We start from the raw sequence: 20,611 nt of genomic DNA, 5'->3' as shown, positions 1-20,611 counted from the left end.
CGCCCGCTCCCGCGGCCAATCGCGCCGCAGGCCGCGCTGCGGACCCGCCCCTCGCCGCGAGGCCCAGCCAACGGGCAGCCGGGTCGGTTGCTGCGGTAACGGGAGCTGTGGGAGCTCCGGGGCTGCGTCCCGTCGACGCTATGGAGTTGAGCCTGGCCCGCGTGGACTACCTGCAGGTGCGTCCGGGCCGCGGGCAGCACCGCTGTGCCGGTACCCTGGGGAGCGCGCTGGGCGAGCACGGGTGGCCTGGGCCACGGGATGAGGCGGCGGCTGAGTAGAAGTCGTCCGGCAGCCCCACGATAGGGTGGTGGGGCCAGTGAGAAGCCCAAGGGAGGGCCACGGTGCTTTTGGTGGGGAGGCCCGGACGTGAAGCTTCGCCCGGTGTCTCGGGGCCGGGCAGGCCCCTCTTCGGCCCTAGGGTGCGCGGCTCCGGAGCCGCCTTAGCGGAGCTGGGCCCACACCGGCATCGCTCCTCAGCCCCGCTGCGTCCGAGTGACTGCGTGTCTGCCAACAGGTGGGAGTGACGGCGCAGAAGACAATGAGGCTGCTTCCCGCGTCGGGGCGAAAGGCCACGCAGAAGGTAGCGCCTGTCGCGACACTGTGGAATGTACCGCGAAAATACTCTTAATCATCTGTTGAGGTTCTTTAGGTAGTATGTCATGGAGGTAGATCTAGATTAGCTATTAGGAGAAAAACTCTTCTCTATGAGACTGGTGAGGCATTGGCGCAGGTTGCCCAGAGGAGCTCCGACTGCCTCATCCCTGGCAGTGTTCAAGGCCAGGTTTGGACGGGGCTTGAAGCAGCCTCATTTAGTGGAAGGTGTCCCTGCCTGTGGCAGGAGATGGAACTGGATGATCTTTAAGGTTCCCTCCAACCCAAACTATTCCATGATTCTGTGATAGGAAAAAAACCTCTGGAGCCGATGGTTTTGGAACATTTTGGAGAAAACAACGACAACAAAAAAACCAAACAAAACCCCAAAACAAAACAACCCCAAAAAAGTCTGAATTTGGACTTGAAAAACTTTCAGCACCAGTAAGCAATTTTTAAAGCTTAAGGCATTGCTCAAGCCACAAGGGAGTTCTTGCATATTTCTCTATTTCTGTTTTGCTAACACCTAATACAGATGAAATATTTATTTTAAATTTTTCCTTAATGTAAGTTCAAGCTTAGGAAACTTAATTAGGAAAACTCAATAGAAATAACAGTGCATGTTTGGTTTTAATAATACATTCTCAGTTTGAAAATACAGCTATTCCCAAATACGCTTTTTCTGGAGTATTCCACCTGATGGTTGCTGGTGTTTGCAACTAGAAGCAGGAAAAGGATTGGAAATGCTTTTGCTTAAACCTTTGTTCTTAGGCTTTAGTGTCCTACGTGTAACGGTTGACCTAGCTTTCCAATGTATACTCTCATAGAGCTATGTAAAATAAGTACTGTAGAATGCAAAGTACTTAAATACAGAAAAATATTAACGTAGGAAAAGTATTATTTAAAAATACCTATGCATGTAGTAAAAAATAATAATGTGTTATACTTTTGAAGGTGGTTGTTGGAGATCAGGATGGGGTCATTACATGTTTTGGCATAAAAAAAGGGGAAGCTGTGGTAAGTGGAAATGTTCCGTTCCAAGTTTTATTTTTTAAATATTCTTCCTTGCAAACTTTGAAAGTCTGTTTTTATTGACATGGCCAATAAGATACCTGTGGAAGGTGCCTAGGTAGAGCTGTGGAGTGATAGCTAGCCATGATGAGGGCATGCTGACTTCATGCCTGGACAAGCACATGGTCCTCTATAGTTGTAGGGTCACACATTACCATGTATCATCACCAAGAAGGTCAGTTTAACACCTTTTGTTCTGCAGCTCACTTGGGCTTAAGTCTGTATGGGTACTCTGTTAATGTGACTGGACAAAAGCCCTCAGTGAGTCACTAAGTCACTCACCTTAGGGGATTTTGCCAAACTGGTTGCTTTTTATGAGAATAGACTTTTGCCCAACTTAATAAAATTTTATCATTTTCCCCCCCTTAAGGGAATACAAAGAAATCTATGTAGTCTTCTGGAATAAGCATGCAGCACATAAGAGGAAGGGAGTGAGTCACTGTTATTTAAAAAAAAAAACCAAAACCAACAAAACAAACCAAAACCAACCAAACAAAAAACTTGCAAGCTACCTGCAATGCCGAATTTTTCCTGTGGATGGATAACACTGAAAATAATAAAGTTTTAATTTATTATATTTTACAGCATTTTGTACTTACTGACATATAAAATGCTTGATTGCTTTACGATTCTGAAATGTGCAGATTACTTTTGTCCACAAATAATCCATAGTATTTTAGTTTTGTCAAAAATTGTAAAGTAAATTTGTTATCTTTTATGTTAAAAGATTATCATAAATACAAGGTTGTGATGATGAAAACTATTTTTCTGTTTACAGCCAGTGTTCAAGACACTGCCAGGCCAAAAAATTGCAAGATTGGAATTGGGAGGGGCTCTTAATACACCACAAGAAAAAATTTTTGTGGCTACAGGATCAGAAGTGAGAGGTTTCACAAAAAGAGGGAAGCAGTTTCTTTCATTTGAAACTAACCTTACTGAAAGTATCAAAGCTATGTATGTATATTTTGCAATTTTTTTCATAGCCACAGCAGACTGTTAGTTTCTAATTTTATTAAATGATATTTTTCACTGTATTGTATGCTTGTAAGTAACACTAAGTGTCAGTCCAGCTTTACTTGTGCCATGACATGTAGGAAGGAACTTAGAAAATCATGGAGAAGCTTAGGTAGAGTAGGGGACTTGGGAGGGGTATGGAGGCATTCACATCAGTACAGATGCAGGTGAGCACAGCTGAGTTATTATATCACATCCACATACCCTTCCTCTGGCAGATGAGGAACAAATTTTTTATTTTTCTTTTTGGTTTGTGTTGTAAAATGCTGCCATATATATAAACCAACTTGGGAAGAATTAACACCATCAAAATATAAAAATTAAATTTCTATAAAGATATTTGTAGGATTTTACATAAAGACAAAATAGAAAATAGAAACCTATAGGAATCATGTGGGTTTAGCATTCATACGAAACTGTTTAATAGCTGGAACAGCTTGTGGGGCCCCTGATGCCTTGAATTTGCCAGCAGTAGAAGGGCTAAAAGACTATCACTGCAACTATGTTGGGAAAATGCTACAGAAAGTCTTTTCTTCTTCTCAGGCATATTTCAGGAGCAGATCTCTTTCTTTGTGCAAGCTACATCTATAACCATTACTGCGACTGCAAAGACCATCATTACTACCTCTCGGGAGATAAAATCAATGATGTTCTCTGCCTTCCTGTACATAAAGTGAATTGCATTACGCCAGTACTTGCATGTCAGGATAGAGTCCTGAGAGTTTTACAGGTTAAAATACTTGCTTTTGTATGTTTTATGTATTGATGCCATAGAATTGGACTAATTCTTGAGGAAATCAACATATCAGCATGGTTTAAACATTGTAAGGGTAAACATATTGTATCTTATTTGGCAGTGTTACTGTCTATAATGCTGGTACATTTATTTATTTTTTTTAAAGGAAAATCATTATTATAAACTTGCAGAATAAGGATTAATAAACCCACTATAAATAGGCTTTGGAATTCATAGGAAGAGGTAGATAACAGATTGATCCCTTCAAACTAAAAGTGCTCACATAAGGGAATTTAATACCTAAGTCTTTATCAGTTTGGAAATTCTTACTTTCACAAGTTAATTTTATGACAGGTCTGAGTAATATCGAATGGTTTAACAAATCTATTTGCCAAATTCACAGATTATTTTTAACAATAACACATTTCAAGAGTCCTGGTTTTTATTCATATAAACTTTACCCTGTTTTGGCTTAGAAATGGTTCTCCCATTGGTATGGGGATTTTGTGCAAGTGAAGCATATAAGTTACTACTATCCATAATAATTTTTTCATTATGCTTTGGGTTATTGTTTTGTGGTTTGGTTGTTTGGTTATTTGCGGGGGCTTTTTTTGGTGATGTGGTATGTTTTGGTTAGGTTTCTGTTTGTTTGTTTGCTTGTTTTTTACAAAATTCCTTCAAGATAGCCCTTTTTGTATTTAGGGATCTGATTTACTGTATGAAGTAGAAGTTCCTGGACCACCTACTGTTCTTGCTCTAAAGAATGGAAATGGGGGTAACAAGATTTTGAATATACACATAACTAAATAATATGATTTTACTGTATTTTTAGGATTTTATTGCCTTGTTAATTACATTTTACCTTAATGTTAAAAATGCTGCAGAAAACTGACCAGGGATGGAGTTTATTACACATAAATAAATATATACACACACATATATGACTGTTTTAGTTCTAAATAATGTTCAGAGCCTCTTACAAGAGCAGCGAGATATGAGGTAGTCTCATTGTGTAAATACAAACTGGGCTCCTGGGGGCCTTGTCAAAGTTCAGGGTTTGGGTTTCTCTTGCACGTGGTTTTCCAGAACTAGAATCACTAGTTGCACCTGTCCATGGATGGATGAGAATATTGAGTAGAGTTCATACAAACTAAGACTGGAAGGATCAAGCTTAAACTAGTTTGATTATCCCTTTTGCTAATCTAACCTAATAGAAATCGCTTTAGTGTGTTAATCTGGTGCTTAATTTAGTTTCAGTTAAATTGTGTGGCAATGACATTAAGAGCTTGGAAAAGTAGTTCTTACTTGTGCTGAAGTCTTGGCACAACATTCACTGTTGGATGTGTGCTCTGAATTTATCTCTGTTTCCCTTCTGTAAAGGCAGTTTAATAGCTGAAATTTGAAGTATTGGATTATGAATGGGTTTATAGGCATAACTGCAGTGCAGGGGGGCATTCACACACAGAAGAGTGATAGCAGGAACAAATTGTCAGAACAGGTGCAGTTTGCATATATTTAGTTTTTCGGTTTTAAAGCCTGACAGTTCTGTTATACAACAGTAACATTAGCATTTTCTTTTTCCTTTGGGCTATAGAGTGTAATTAAACAACACTTCCAAATTTTTGAAACTGGTGTACTTGATTTTATTGATTGTAAATTCAGTTTATGTGTTCAGGTGATTCTGGAGAAGAAATCGTGTATGGAACTTCTGATGGTAAACTGGGTCTTACTCAGATTACTGGTACCAAGCCTGTACCCAAGTGTGAAGTTGGAAATGACAAAAAGAGAGGAGGTATGTGTCTCAGTCTCTCACTCTTTAGCTTTCCAGCATATGTGAGGCTTTATTACAAGTCTAATAATCAGGAAATCTTATTCATAGATACTTTTGAGGGAAATTGTAATTATGTCAGTATGTGCCATTAATATGAGTAAGCTCTCCTTTTCATTCTGATTTTCTTAGAAATGATTCTGATTGGTTTCTCTTCCTTTGGGTTTTCTGTTCATATTATTTCCAACACTTTTGCATACTTTTATTTTTACATTCCTCTGGCATTTGTAAAGCAGCATTGATTCATGTATGTTTGCTTCAGGATTTTATCATTTCATGACTATTTCTAAGTGAAAATATATCTGGTGGATTTTTTGGATGTTCAGTGGTCTTAAAGTCTCTTCGGAGGGAAGGTTAGCATCTTTCCTGCAGTCTTTCTTTACTTGTTTATTTTCTTTTTTCTTTTTCTATTAAAAAAAAAAAAGAAGCCACTATAAGGGGGTTTTGTCTAAAGACGGAATAAGGCTTTCATTAAAGCTCCAGAATAAGATTTAACTGATCAAAGCATAGTACAACACTTTCCCTGTTTTAGCCTTGGTATGCTGCTTCTGCAGTATATATTAGCCCCTACACCTTTGTGAAGGAGAAGACCAAGAATAAAATAGATATAATATTTTTAAATTTAAATATATCATAAAAGCTTGTGCTAAATTATTTTCCTAAAATGCTTCCTAGTATGTCCTTACTCTTAATATGAAATACATACGAGTCATAAAAGTTACATTGCATCTTGGTTTTCATATTCTTATACAAACTGTCTCACTGCTGCTTTTTTTTCTTCCAGACCTTCTCTCTCTTTCTTATCCAAACAAGATTAGTTGTCATAGGCTGTTTCAGCATGTGCTGGTAGTGGGTTTTTCCACTAACATGTTAAGTAGCAGTACCTAGTCCAGATCTGGCACAAGTCAGAACCCTCTTTCTGTCACCTTAGCCAGAACAGTCCATTTACCAATAGCTTTAAGTCAATTATAAGAAATCAAGAATGCTTGCTTCTTCAACTGACAAAGTTACAGTAGTGTGGACAGACAAATAGTTCATCTGGGGAAATGTTTGACGAGGGAGAGTTAAACCTCAGAAGTGAGCTATTTGAACAGCGGAAGGGGTCTCTGTTGGGTAGTTTTGGTTTAGAATTGGTTGCTGTAAAACTCACTGTATAAGCTTAAACCTCAGGCACAGGTGAGAGACTTCAGCCCTCTAGTGGACTCATCCAAAAATAGCATTAATAAAAACAGCTGACCAAGAATCTTATTTCCATGCAATTTAATGTAGCCTATGTATTATTGTGTCACAAACAAATAAAGATAAAGTAAACGGTTTTCTTTTCTTTTTCATTAGGTATCTTATGTATTGATAGTTTTGACATTCTGGGAGATGGAGTTAAAGAATTACTTGTTGGACGAGATGATGGAATGCTAGAAATCTATAACTTTCAAAGTGCAGATGATCTTGTCCTTCAATATGATCATGTAAGCCCGTGTTTATCATATTCTTCTTTGCTGAAAAAAAAGAATTTTAAAAAACCCAGCCGTGTGTTACAGAACTTACTTACAAGATCATTACTACTAAAACGTGTGGCTTGTATTTAATTTGATGAGCTCTATATAACGCTGACAATATGAACTTCAAAGCATTATAATAAAATAGTCTTGATTTGAGGAAAAATCAAAATAGTAGATTTGATCCTAGTGGTTATTTCAGCCTTCAGTCAGATTGCTAATTCCTGCTGGAAAAATGTAATCCTGCACGTTTTGCTTTAAACTGCTTTTTAGTGCTTTTGTTATGCAGAGTAGACTTGGAATGCATTTGTTAAAACACCCCGATGTAACTGACAGTCATCAGCTCACTTACTCATTTGTAGGTCTAGATATTGTGCATCTCTGTAGGTATTTTGTGATGCAGGTAGGAGGAGGAGCACAACCCTAAAAACTCCACAAAACCCCCTAAACTTTTAAAATGAGTGCAGTAATATTTCCCTCTGCTTGAATGTATTTATTTGAAGGCTTTACCAGAGAGCATTACATCAATCCAGGGTGGCTGTGTAGGAAAAGATGGATACGACGAAATTTTAGTATGCACATACTCGGGTAAGCTTTGTATCATTTACTTAATAAATGTCACATAGGGTAAGTGATGTGATAAAAATTAAGCAGATTGTGTTGTTAATACAGCTCACTTCCCTTAAATTTTTTGTACTGATTGGAGCCACGATAGTGTTTTGTTGAAAAGATCTCTTCTGATTTAAAACTATTTTTATATATTTTAAGATATTAATTATGTGTTTTGCTATGTAACACATCAGATGGTTATTTTCTGGTGTTGACTGCTGCTTAACTGTAGTGAAATAATGAACATGTTATGTCTGAAGGAATTATGTATGATTTTTTTGTATTCAAAATACTGAGACATAGGCAAGTTTTGTTGTTGTTGCTTTCCTAACTTTTATGTAATTTCCTTCCTCTTCAGCTTCATAGAGCTTTGAATAGGATTGATTTTGCTTTCAGTAGATGCTTTTCAGCTCCCTTGTGAGGTGTCTCAGCAGCCCCTCTGTAGGATTTGAGCTATTGGCCTGATTCTTACAGAGGCCACGATAAACATGCTGCCTATGTTAACTGTTGGGAGATAAAATATTGCTAATTCTTTGGTTATTTTCAGTGCTGAAAATCCAGCCTACTGAAACTTCTCATATTCAAAATAATGTATTGTGGCAAGATACAATTCTCAGTGGGTTATTGAGAAGTAACAGTGTTCAAGTACCGCTTTTAAATAGTGTGATTAAAAGGCTCTTATACCTCACATCATATGATTGTTTTGGTATGATAGGCTGCAACCATACTGTGGTCAAAGTCTTTTGTGGCTTCTTTTGTTGGGAATGCTATAAAGATCCATGAATCCTAGAAGAAAATAAAAAACGAAAGCTCAGGTTCACCTGTGGGTTTTCAAAGGTGTAATCTCTGGTAGGATGTGCAGTAGACTGAGTCTGGCAGAGTAGGAAAAGTAGTGCTTTAGAGCAGTAAAAATGACATGTGAAGCCTGGCAGTAAATGACTTCTGTGGTGTAATTAAGTAAACAAAAAGATGATTTGTGGTTTTTCTCAAGGGGCATCATTCAGCCTGAAAGCACACAGTTGCAACATACACTTTGTTATAAACACGTTGCACAGCTTTTTGGTTTGTTTTGTTTTCAGCTGTAGTACTGCAGATAACTTTAGCAGATAAAATAGAGATGGGAAAAAATGTAAGCACTCAGTTAAAAACTGCTGCAGAGGGATTTGCTGCTCAAAGTACTTAATGAAAAAGAATAAGTAATATTTTTTCAATCTGAAAGTTAAGAATAAAATCCATAAAAAACCATGCTCAGTGTCTAGATTAATCCTCCAAAGAAAGGGTTAAGTTCAAGACTCTGGTCTCTCTACCCAGTATCTGGAACAAACATCACTCCACACACAAAAGCTGAATGTAGACTTTTCTTTATAGCTTATAAGGAATATAAACTTCATATATTGGTTTAGGCTGGCTGACAGGACTGACTACAGAACCTGTCCATAGAGAAGGTGGATCAGGTGAAGAACTAAAATTAAGTCAAGAAATGCAGAGCAAGATTTCATCCTTAAGGTAATTGCACTAGAAAGAAAATTAAATGGAAGAATTGAAATGTTAAAAGCTGAAATGTCATCTTTACTTCCTATCTGACTGGATTTTCTGTTTCATTCATGTATCTAGAAGTAGAAGCAAACCTTTTTAAAGCAGAAATGAATATCAGCTTCATTTCAGTCTCTTTCTATCTTGCCTTCATCTGCTGATGTCTTAATGCCTTTTCCTTCAGTGTCAGCAAGATAAGATTCCCTTCTCTATGCTGCTTATAGCTTCTAAATGATGGGAGGAAAGCAGGCACTAGCATGTCACTCACAATGTGTTGTACTTTTGAAGTAAAAAGTTGTCCTTTCCTGTGACTTGTAGAAAACCCTTTTGGCAAGGTACAGTAGAAACTACATTTTCATGTGATATTGTTTATACTTTGTTATATATGTGGAAGAAGAGTACCAGTCACTGCTTGGAAAATTGTGGACAGAAGATAAACATGACTGCCTTGCAAGCTTAATCTACTTAATTTCTAGGATAGCTTTTCTAGCTGCTTTTTTTAGACATTATATATGGTTTGACTTTTCTAGGAATGAACTGCAACACTTGCAGATGAATGTACTTCAGGAACGTGAAAAGTATCAGCAGTCTTCTCAATCCAGTACTGCTGTTTCATCAGTACCTGCATTTAATGTGAATGATAAGTTTACATTGAATAAGGATGATGCTAGTTACAGCCTTATCTTGGAGGTGCAGACAGCTATAGATAACGTCCTGGTGCAGGTGAGTGTGGTTTTGTTCTTGCTGGCTTTTGTGAATAAAATATTTGGAGACTTCCTAGTTCAAAAATCCAAGTTACAGTATTGGAAGTACATGGATTTTTAAATGTGTGAATTGTTATAAGAGGGAAATTAAATGTATAGCCTTGCAGTGGTGAAGTACCTGTTGTAAATGCTTGTTACGGAACAAACACAATTTAAATTTTCTTGAACATAGCAAGGTTGCACTACCAAAGTAGACTAAAATGGCTGCTGTACTAGCAGGTTTCTGTGTAATATGTTGTTTTGCATGTCCCTCCTTATTTAAACAGCAATTAACTCGCTAAATCTTAATGAGGTACAGATTCTCACTCCTCAGTTAAGTACCCTCTGTCGTGGAAAATTAATTTCAGAATGGTATGGGCCACCTGTGCACTTTCAGTGTGGAACAGCATCTGATTTGTGTGCAGTTGATGATAAATACTCCTGCCAAGTAGAGCAGCCTTAATTAATAATTTCTCTTACTTCATCAGCTGAAATTAATGGTATCTTTGGTAGTCAGAAGGAGTAATGGTACTGAATTACCTTCTCTGGCAAATTGAATTACCTTCTCTGCATTGGGAGAAAAATTTGACAAGGAGGAATTTGCCATAACAAATGGGAGAGAACTACTGTAAGATTTTATTTTTCACTTCTTAATAAAAATCTATTTTTATTAAGGGTGTTATTAGAGCAATGCTCAGCTACAGCTAATTTGCAGCTCTATAGTATCTGCTGTTTCCATAGCCAAGTGAGGAATAATGAAATTGTTTAGTCTTTCCCTGAATTTAATGTAGAATTTAGAACTTACGGCCTTTTATTTAACAAAATATAAACCAGTATCTGATATTCCTCTGCTGTGAAAAAACAATAGAACTGAGTTTTTTTAATTTTTTTTTTAGGAAGTATGTTACATATTTATCAGCATTTCCTGGTACTTCTGTGAAGTTATAAAGCATTACCAAACCAAGCAATGAATCATCCTAATACCTTTTAATCTCATTTTTAAAACAGTATTAGATTTAATTTTAATTCCAGTGAAAACACATCTAGATAAGAAATGGTCTGTGTCAGAAGGGTTACTGTAAGTGAAAGGGTCTTTAATCATTATGTATTATGATCCTTGGTTTCTTGAATGAGTATTGTAATCCCCCTATTGAAATAGGGAAACACTTCAATCATGAATATACATCATGCATATGGATAAAGTATATTTTCATGTCTGAAAGATAGTTACACATTTTATACTGAAGTTGTTGTAAGCCAGCCACACAAGAGTTCGGGACTCTGTAAGAGAGTAAGAGAAAGATCATCATTTTACTCCGGGATTAAGTAGTGAACTGTGTATCTATTAGGCTTTTACCTCATGGATGAAGCAATCATTTCCTCTCCCTTATTAAAACAATTGATGACAGTTGGAAGATAAATGCATTAGAAGCTATTCAGGAACTTAAGCTCCTTATTTTTCCTTCCTCATATGTTCTGCAGAGTGATGTTCCAGTAGACTTGCTGGATGTGGATAAAAATTCTGCTGTTGTTAGTTTTAGCAGCTGTGATTCTGAGGTAAGTGAAACAAAAGAGATGATATTTATAGAGATTGCATGATGAAAGCTCTTAATAATGTATAGTAAAAATTGGATTTGGATTTATATATTTGTCATTTTAAATACATGGAGTTAAACTTCCTATTTGGTAATTTTGGAGAGTTCGGCTTCATTAGAGATACTGCAGAATGAGGAATTAATGGCAATTCCTGACGTAAGGCAAAGCTAATGTCTGCAAAAGGATCCAGGAGAGGAGCAACTGCTCTCTTGGGTTTTTTTCCTGTCTGATCAGGAATATGAAAGACACATTCAGTTTTGGTCTCTTCTCTGGATTTGCCACTATCACATCTATTTACCTCAAAGTAATTTAGGTGAAGAACATTATATTTCTTACTTAGTTCGTCTCTTAAAAATCACTTGAGAATGTGAAAATTCCGCTGCATAGGGAGTCATATGTTTAAGTTCGCTTTTTATGTAATAAACTTACAGAATTACTAATGATGTTTAAGGCCAGGGAGAAGATGCAGAAACTGCCTTACCATTATGAAAATCTTCTGTGAAGTCTTCTTCCTTTTAACAGTCCTCTGAGTGTTCTAGTCTTAAGAACTTAATTTGCACATCATTGGTCTACCCTGAAACTTTCAGAAATCAACTTTTAGTTTAAGTTTCTTGTCATTTATGATGATTAATTTAGCTTTTATGGGTGTGTTTTCTTATCCATCTTACTTTAGCTTGTGGATGTTGGACTAATATTGCAGATGAGTGGGGAAGGCCGACATGCATTCTTCAGATGAAAAGTAGATATCTATGTAATTTTAATGGTAGTATTAAGAGGCTTCAGTTGATTTCTCTTTATACAAAGATTTTTTTTTTTAATTCTACTGTAATTAAAATTAATGGGAATAATCAAGAGAACCAAAGATTACTTTTTTGTATTTAACTTTTGTAAAATAGCCATACATAAATGCCAAAAACTTTACTGTACATGTAAAACAGACCAGTTAAAACAGACCAGTAGAACTTTTGTGAATCCACGGACTGTTTTGTTTTATTTTTCTGTTTTTCTGTTGTTTACAGCCAAATAGCAACTTTCTTCTTGCAACTTACCGATGCCAAGCAAATACTATGAGGCTTGAACTTAAGGTAAAATGCTGCAAAATATTTTTCACAATAAATTAATGGTTGTGTAGATGTCTGCTTTGGAATGGAGGGATCTCCACCTGGACTGACTGCTTAGCTGCGGCAAATGATCAGTCCAGTTTCTAGTGCTGGCTGTTTCCTGAGCACCTTCTAGTCTGGGGCTTGTTTCCTTTATATTTGTCTGTACGGTTTCTAAAAGCTTCTAAAAATGTGTTACTTCAGAGGGGAACCTGGGGTCCTTCCTGAATGTCCCCATGATGAAAGGAATGGGGAAATCACAGATTATGAAAATAATTCCACACACCATTGCCAGAATCAAGTTAAATGGAGAGAGGCATGGGAAAGAAAGTCTGGCACTGTTTGTCCTCAGAAGCATTAGAAGGAAGTTACACTGGGAAGTAACAAGGGAATATAGACTGGATATTTATTTTGGAGAGAAAGTGAATTCGGTCGTTCCATGCTTACTATACTAAAGGCATGTGGGTGTTTTGGGGGCATTTTATTTTTAAAGAATCACCAAATTCACATGTTTTGTGACTACCACGAGGAGAAATAATGAAGGAAACCACAATTAGGAAAATCCTCAACATGCACACAGCACAGGCTCTGGGTTTTCTCTTTATTTAGTTGCCTAACACTGCAGCCTTCTAATCTGTGTTTACTTATGTAAAACTCTCAGTCAAAATATTATCATTAGAAATTTAAGCCTTCAGGAATTGCATCAAGGGTGGGGAAGTTGGGGGTGGTTATCTGTTTGTTGGTGAGGTTGCATTAATGGACCTAGTGTACAGAATTAAGAGTCTTATTTTCCAGGTCCCTTTCTTAAGAAATACTGTTTGTGTGTTTATTGGTTCTGAGCAGGTCACTTGATCTTCCTGTGTCTCAGTTCTCCTATTTTAATTTAGGAATATGACCCTGGCCCCCTTTAATATTGAAAATACTAGGTAAAGAGTAAATAACACAGGAAAAATTAATCAAATGCATTCATGATATGTAAAAAGAGGGGTTTTTTTACTCTCCCACTAAAAACATTTATAAGCTTGCTGTTGTGTGTCATCATAGTGCAGAGTGTCATCAGACCCTGTGGATTTGGATCCTGATGTGATGGATTTGATCTCTACAGGTTCTACTGCCACCTCACTGCAATGCATTCAGGATCTTCACTTATTTTCACTTGTCATGTGAAGTTCATTCTCTTTTTGTATTTCGCCTATGCAAATGCAAGATAATACAACTTTTAAGTCTTGGTGCTTTTATTTCCAAAAAGAACTCTTCACTAACTTATTTGTATTCAAAACATTGAAGCAGATGTCTTTTGCCAAACGCTGCTTTTTGAGTTCCAGGACCCTGTAAAATAGGGGATATGATCAAGATTATAAAGCAAACCTTTACTTGAACTCCAGTCTACTCTCTTGTTTGTATAAAGCTCTTTCAGTAGCTCTTCTGCCCTACTTTTACAGTGGTGTTGATGCTACAGGTGGGACACTCCTGTTTCAGTCAGTTCTGCTCGAGGGGCAGACTTCTTAGTGCAGTATGTGTAGCTGAGAAGTGACTGATGCATTGGTACGTTCTGCAAGGCATGGAGAGTGTGTCCTGTGTCTTGAATGTGTTTGTACACCCTGCTTGTTGGGTATTCCAAGACTCAAACTTAAACTTGGCCTCTAACTTTTCCAAAAATAGCTCAGGAAGAACTTTTGATTGTTATGAAGAGATGAACTCATATTTTGAAATTCACTTTACTCTCTTGAATTTGTTGATGTATTCTTTGCTGCCAGCTGCTACAAAATTAACTTAAAAATTAACTAAAAAAATATTAAAAAAATGGTGCCACTGCGGAATTGGAAGCAAGTCAACTGACTTTTTAATTTAACTGATCAAGAAGTAATTTAGAGGGTTTTCTTTTCTTAATAATTCATATATCTAATATAGCAGCACTTCACTGGATGCTACTTCTTATGGTTTTAAAGCATTCTTGACCTGCTTTATTTATAGTGGCACTATCAAGTAAATAGAGTACTATAAATATTCCTGAAATACAACAGTATTTTTTGAACACATTTTGAACATCCACTGATTATCCAAATCATGGTAAATTAATAATTTCCCTTTTGTTCCTTCTGGTGGGTTCTGCTTTTATTTCTGCAGGTTCGGTCAATTGAAGGTCAGTATGGGACACTTCAAGCATATATAACTCCAAAAATTCAACCAAAAACTTGCCAAGTTCATCAATATCAAATTAAACCACTTTCGCTTCATCAGAGAACTCATTCTATTGGCCATGACAGGTATTTGCAAAGAAAAATCAATGCCGCTTTCTCTTGAAAATCTGACAGGATCCAATTGAAACAATGTTTACTTTATAAACTTGAGTGCATCATTTCTAACCTCTAACTTACAGTTTTGAGCCTGTAGTTCCATTTTGTGGGTTTTCTGACAGAAAATGTGGGTTTAATGGGTTCCTTGCCAACTTTTACCCTTGTTTACAGGGTTTGGTGGGAGGGGTTTTGGTTGGCTTTTTGTTTTGTTTTTCATTCTACTGACCTGGGTTATAGTGCAGCCTCGTGTTAGTAGAGCTAAGGGTGTGGTAGAGAGGAAACTTCAATGTTACTAATCATAGTCTTTTCAGTTTCAGCCTTATTCTCCCCTCCACCCTTTTAACACAGTTCTTTCCCATAGCTAATTTGGCTCCAAAACTGAGCCAAGATTTTTTTTTTCTTTATCTCTCTGTTAGGATTCTAGTATTTTATGCAATGTCTTCTTGATTTTTTTCCCCCACCTTCAGTTAACATCTTGTATTGCCACCAAAGTGTTGCTTGCTTCAGAACAGAACATAAAGATTGAAAGAATGATATAAAATGCTTTTATGTGTAAATGCTTCAGTGCACAAATGAGCTCCATTATGCCTCGTTCTTGATATAAATGATGTGTCTGTGGTTTTTGCCATGGGAGATTGTTGAGGCTGTTAGTCATATATGCTGTATTGTCAGATACTTACCTTTGTCATAAGTTTCAGGTTTAACAACTTGAAATGAGATACGTCAGAAACTTCCAACTAGTGTCTTGGCCAGTTCTGACATGCCTGCTAGGAGACCAAATTTGAATGTACTTGTAGATTTTAGTCTTGAAATACATAAAAGTAGCTGTAATCTACAAGATGTAACTACTTAGTAAGTTACCTGACTTTTCCCAGGGTGTAGATTAAAAATAAACCACCATGTGGAACTAACCTTTTTTCGTATGAGTAACTAGTGCACTGACAGTGCCCCTCCTTCATTAACTGCTTTGTTTTTTGTTGTTAATTTCATAATGTCACAGACCCATGAATACACTGACGCTCAAAGGCCAGTTCAGTTTTGCTGAAATTCACTCATGGGTTGTGTTTTGCTTGCCTGAGGTGCCTGAAAAGACTCCCGCTGGAGAGAGCATCACCTTTTATTTTCAGAACACCTTCCTGGGTACGCAGCTTGAAAGCACTTACAGGTAAAATACAATTAATAAAGTGCAATGTGACTATGCTGTGGGGTTTGTCTTTTTCATTCTTGACCAGTCTGCAAGTACCATTTCACGCACATACCAATCTACCGTCAACCCCATCCTACTAAAGAGAATAGGAATCTTTCTTAGAAAGGCTCACCAAATATTACCAGGGTGTGCATTATCCAGTAATGATGCACTCTGTATCTCAAATAGGGTTTTTCTCTAAGTTTGTCCAAAAAAACCAAAATTGTCAGGGAAGAAAGGCTTGATATATTGTGAAGATGTTGGCTTGCTTTTAGAATTTAAAGAATAGAGCTAACATAGTGCTGAAATGATTGTGTAATGCCTATTGTTTTCTAACATCCTTTTTTTTTTTTTTTGTATTGAGTACCAGAAATAAAAGGCATTTAATACTCACGCAAACAAAAATGTGATAAGCATTAAGCTAAAATCTTTTTTTCTGAAGCTTTTATTAGGCAAATATTATTTCTATGTTTAAGATTAATACTCTGTTCTCAACTTAGTTATATCTTCCTTCAGCAAATTATATACATCCACCTGAAAATGTAACTGTAATTACAACATCCATTGCAATTATTTAGATTCCAGCCTGCTCCCTACCTACCATACATATTGCCTACTCATAATGTAAAAAGCTGCTGGGTGGTGTTTCGTTGGGGAGAAGAGGAAGTTTTAATACCCTTCTGGTACTGAAGCTTTCCTGTTTGGCTTCAAGTTATTGCAACGATAAAACTTAGGAGGAATACAGTCAGAAATCTTACTTGTGCAACCTTAGTGCCATACAATAAAGATAACTGCTTTGTGTATACCTGAGATCTGTGTATACTTCTTCGTTTTATTTACTGGAACAAAATGTTCTCTGTGAAGATTACTCTGGGAAGGATAAAATAGCATAGATGTGTATACAGCTGCATGATACATGGAGAATCATGACAACCTTTATAGAGGTTGCTTTCTTTGATAGGGACATTGATTTACAGGCCTCCTGTTTTAACACAGGGACAAATCTACTGCACCCATGTGTGTTTGTTTGTTCATTTAATTTTTTTCTTCCTTTATAGAAAAGGTGAGGGATGTTTTAAGTCTGACAACATTTCTACAATATCCATCCTAAAAGATGTGCTTTCCAAGGAGGCTACGAAAAGGAAGATTAATCTCAACATATCATATGGTAAAACTTCCTTTCCTATTTTGTTGTCCTTGACTTCAATTTTATATTCTTATAAATGGAATATTTGATATTTATTTGCTTGTTGGGTTTTTTTCACTCCCTGCCAGACATAAATGAAGAATCTGTGAGGCACACATTAAAGCTTATCCACCCAAAATTAGAGTATCAGCAACTGTTGGCCAAGAAGGTTCACTTGATAGATGCTTTGAGAGTAAGTATCTGAACTCCTACAGAAGGATTTTTTAGGGGGAATTATGTTATCAGATACCAAGCTGTACAGCTCAAGTCAGATGTGTGTCATTCTGGTTTCCATTCAGTTTCTGTTCCCAGGATATGTATTTTAATTATCTAGGAGACAGACTTCTTCAAGGAAAATTCCCATTTATACTATGCAAATAGTGAATAACGTGTAGGTTTATTGACTGATGTTGAGGATGCTTAAACTGGACACTAGAAGGCAGACAGCTTTATCACCTAACATTCTCCTTTTGCCTGCTGTTATTTTCCAGTTCCTTCTTTGTCTCTTTCCACTAACCTTTGAAGGTATTTGTAGATCTGGGAATGAATATCCAGGCCAGATGTGGCTCTCTCGCTTTGGAACTTTATCCCAGTGTGTCCTAATTTCTGAATTATCTGCTTTTAAATCTTTGCTTAATACCTCCTCCTCAGCGGTTTGTCTTTGGAAGGTACCAGTTAGGCAACTTGTCTCTTGGACTTTTTCCAACAACCGGAAATCCAACAACCAGGATTTTACTGTCAAAGACTTGCTATCATCTCTTTTGGTATTTTTTTTGTGGTTTTTGAGGGAGAGCAGAGATGAAAACAGGCAACCAATTCTCTCTGGTCCTTCGGGGGAATCAAATACTAGTTGCCAGAACTCTTCAGTTAGTAGAAAAACTGACTACCAGTGAGAATAGTGTGTACCTTTATTATCACTAAGAGTATTTTACTTCACTCGGGTTTGATGTGACAAACCAGGGGGTAGAGAATAATGGAGAATTTATTCTCAATGCACGTTATGTTTGTGCAGTAATAATGATGATGCACATCTTGCTTGTTTTAAGCTTTTTTTTCTCTGAGCAGATCTTCTTTGATAACTCTGTCTTGGGTTGGTTTTTTTTTTTGTTGTTTTTTTTTTTTTTAGTCTTGTTGCTCTTTTTTTTTTTTTTTTTTTTTTTTTTTGGATAATATCTTATTGATAGGCAGTACAATAATCTGATGATTGATGAAAACTATTATCCTAGCAGACTCGTGATGCACAGCATAATTACCTTTTGTCTGCAAAAGAACAGTCTTTCTGTGGAGAATAAAAAGATCTGTACTATTGATCATCTTAGATTGGTCTGATGGTAGACTGGGGCATTTTAGAATTAAAACTTTTTGCTGTCACAATTTGAGTGGTGCTTTCAGAGTTTACTTTTACTCTCAGACTTTAGCATGTGCTACACTTTTTCGGCATTTACTTACCCTAGAAATGAAGACATGATGAAGGCTTTCAGCCTCCACTAGGCTTGATCCTGTAGGTGCTGGGAGGTGGTGCGATCCTGTTCTAGCAGTACTTGTAGCTGGAGGCTGTAATATACAGGATTTTGAGAATCCAGTCTAGGAAGTGACGGGTGATGCCTGGCATTTCATTGGAAGACTAGAAAATTAAGCACTTCGAAAGTAACTCCTGCCAGTTTGGAAGGCGATTGTCTTTGTCACTGAAGTAGTTCCTCCTGTCAGACTCCTGTCTTCATACTTTTTTGCTCTTATGATAATTAAATACTGTTAATTCTTAATGATTTATAATGTCTTTGAGGAATTACAAGTTCATGAGGGAAATGTGGACTTCCTGCTACCAAAATACCGCAGCATTTTGGAAGAGGCAGATGAGCTGCTTGAGGAATACAAGAGACAACCTGCACATCTTGAGAGACTTTATGGTTTGTTGATCAATTCGACTTTTTATTTAAATGTAACTTAATGTCCAGAGAGCACACTCGATGTGACTGCAATTGTTACGAAGTAAGAATTAGTAGAGTTGAAATAATTTGATAAGGGTGTACACTTGGTTAGGTTCAGGACTGTCTGGTCGTACAGGCAAGACTGCATATTTACATCCTGGTTTTGATCATAAAAATCTGAAGTTAAAGGTAAGGCAGTAAAAAAGCCTAGCACATACTGGAAATAGCTTGTATGCTACTACAAAATTTGAGTAACTCTCTAACGGTACTCAAGAATTGTTTGCCCAAGAATTTTTGGGCATCGCAAGTGTATTACTGAGAATGAATATACCAGGATTATTTGCAAGTGGCTTTTCTTAACAGACAGCTTATTTTATTCTTGTCATGTGTCTTATGTTCCATGTCTTTATGGACATGATTAAGGATCATATTCAAATTCACAATGGCATTTAAGAATGTGTATGAACTAAATGACTGGTTAAGTTTTGCAAAACATCATAGAAACAGAAAATTAAACACGGGGTGGGAAGGGACACTTGTGGAAAATGATCCAAGTTAGTGAAGGAAATTCTGTAACCTTCTCTGATGTTCCCCAGACACCTCTCAGCTCAGAGAATCTCTGCCAGATGCCAGGTGTAATAAGCCTAAGTATATACAGCATAAGCAGAGTCCCCTTTACCCATCCTATGATAGTTCCTCACTCTTTTATGTTTCAGATGTGGGTAATTCTAAATCAGAAATACGTGCTTTGGAATGAAGCCAGAATCTGTGGTGTTATAACTGTTTTGGGTCTATTTATAAGTAAATCATGGTTTAAAACATGAGGTTTAAAAAGAGTCTTGTCTCTAAACCCAGATTAAATTAGAATAGTTGGTACATAATAGTGACTTAGAGATACCTCAGGTAGAGAAAACAAGGCAAATAATACTCCTGGAATATTATATTCGCAGGTATGATCACGGATCTCTTCATAGATAAATTTAAATTTAAAGGCACCAATGTGAAAAGCAAAGTTCCTCTTCTCCTGGAAACTCTGGATGGCTGTGACCAAGACGGACTAATTGCTTTCTTTGACGCTGCAGCCTGATAAGGGAAAAGCTGAGTAATTTTCTTTTTTCTTTTTTTTAATTTTACTCAAGGCAGTTCAGTATTCAGTCCAAAAGCACTTTTTAAGAAAAACACTATGTTGTACTTCAGCTTTATTTGTATTTATTATCATACTGAATGCAGTAGTCACCTTTAGTTTATATCAGCTGTTAAGTGCACGCAGAGTTTCTATGCCCACAATGTGCTTCAGAGCTAAAGGAAACCTAGAATCAGGTATAAATACCACATTTCCTTCTTGCAAAAACGTTTTCCACCTGTAAGAACGTCTGGAGAAACTGTTTTTCACAGACCTAACTAGAGGTAGAAGAAATCTGTATTAACCTGTACCTAGCTATGGTATTTGCCTGCTGCGGGTATCCGTCTCGTCACAGCTGATGTCACTGAGGTGCATGAAGAAGGAGGAAACTCTCTATTTTAGGGTCAAGGCAGCTGCTCTTGGAGCTGCACGTTCACTCCTGGTTGGAGCGTGGCTGGCATTAAACTTTCTCCGTGCTTCTCCCGTGTCTTTGTTCTTAATTTCAAACCACCGTCTTGCTTGTCGCTCTGTGTCCTTAGGGTTGGGAGCGCTGAGCCGCCTGTGCGCACCGAGC

The 20,611-nt window shown here is 37.1% G+C and overlaps 1 protein-coding gene across 1 annotated transcript; it reads left to right on the top strand.

The window, feature by feature from the left end:
* Positions 1 to 140: 140 nt before the first annotated feature.
* Positions 141 to 20,008, top strand: BBS7 (Bardet-Biedl syndrome 7; the record flags this gene model as incomplete). Its single annotated transcript, XM_080638669.1, has 19 exons — positions 141 to 176; positions 515 to 580; positions 1,546 to 1,608; positions 2,441 to 2,616; positions 3,220 to 3,406; positions 4,115 to 4,187; positions 5,088 to 5,204; positions 6,576 to 6,706; positions 7,240 to 7,324; positions 8,749 to 8,851; positions 9,409 to 9,601; positions 11,104 to 11,178; positions 12,237 to 12,302; positions 14,445 to 14,584; positions 15,615 to 15,779; positions 16,859 to 16,968; positions 17,076 to 17,179; positions 18,770 to 18,893; positions 19,865 to 20,008. The coding sequence occupies 19 exons, from the start codon at positions 141 to 143 to the stop codon at positions 19,999 to 20,001; spliced, it is 2,151 nt and encodes a 716-aa protein (XP_080494795.1). The 3' UTR covers positions 20,002 to 20,008.
* Positions 20,009 to 20,611: the final 603 nt, after the last annotated feature.

This window comes from Psittacula echo (assembly GCF_963264785.1).
Source record: "Psittacula echo genome assembly, chromosome: 1".
NCBI classification, from domain to species: Eukaryota; Metazoa; Chordata; class Aves; order Psittaciformes; family Psittacidae; genus Psittacula; species Psittacula echo.
Note: the sequence above shows the minus strand (reverse complement) of the source record. Positions and strands in the feature narration are given on the sequence as shown.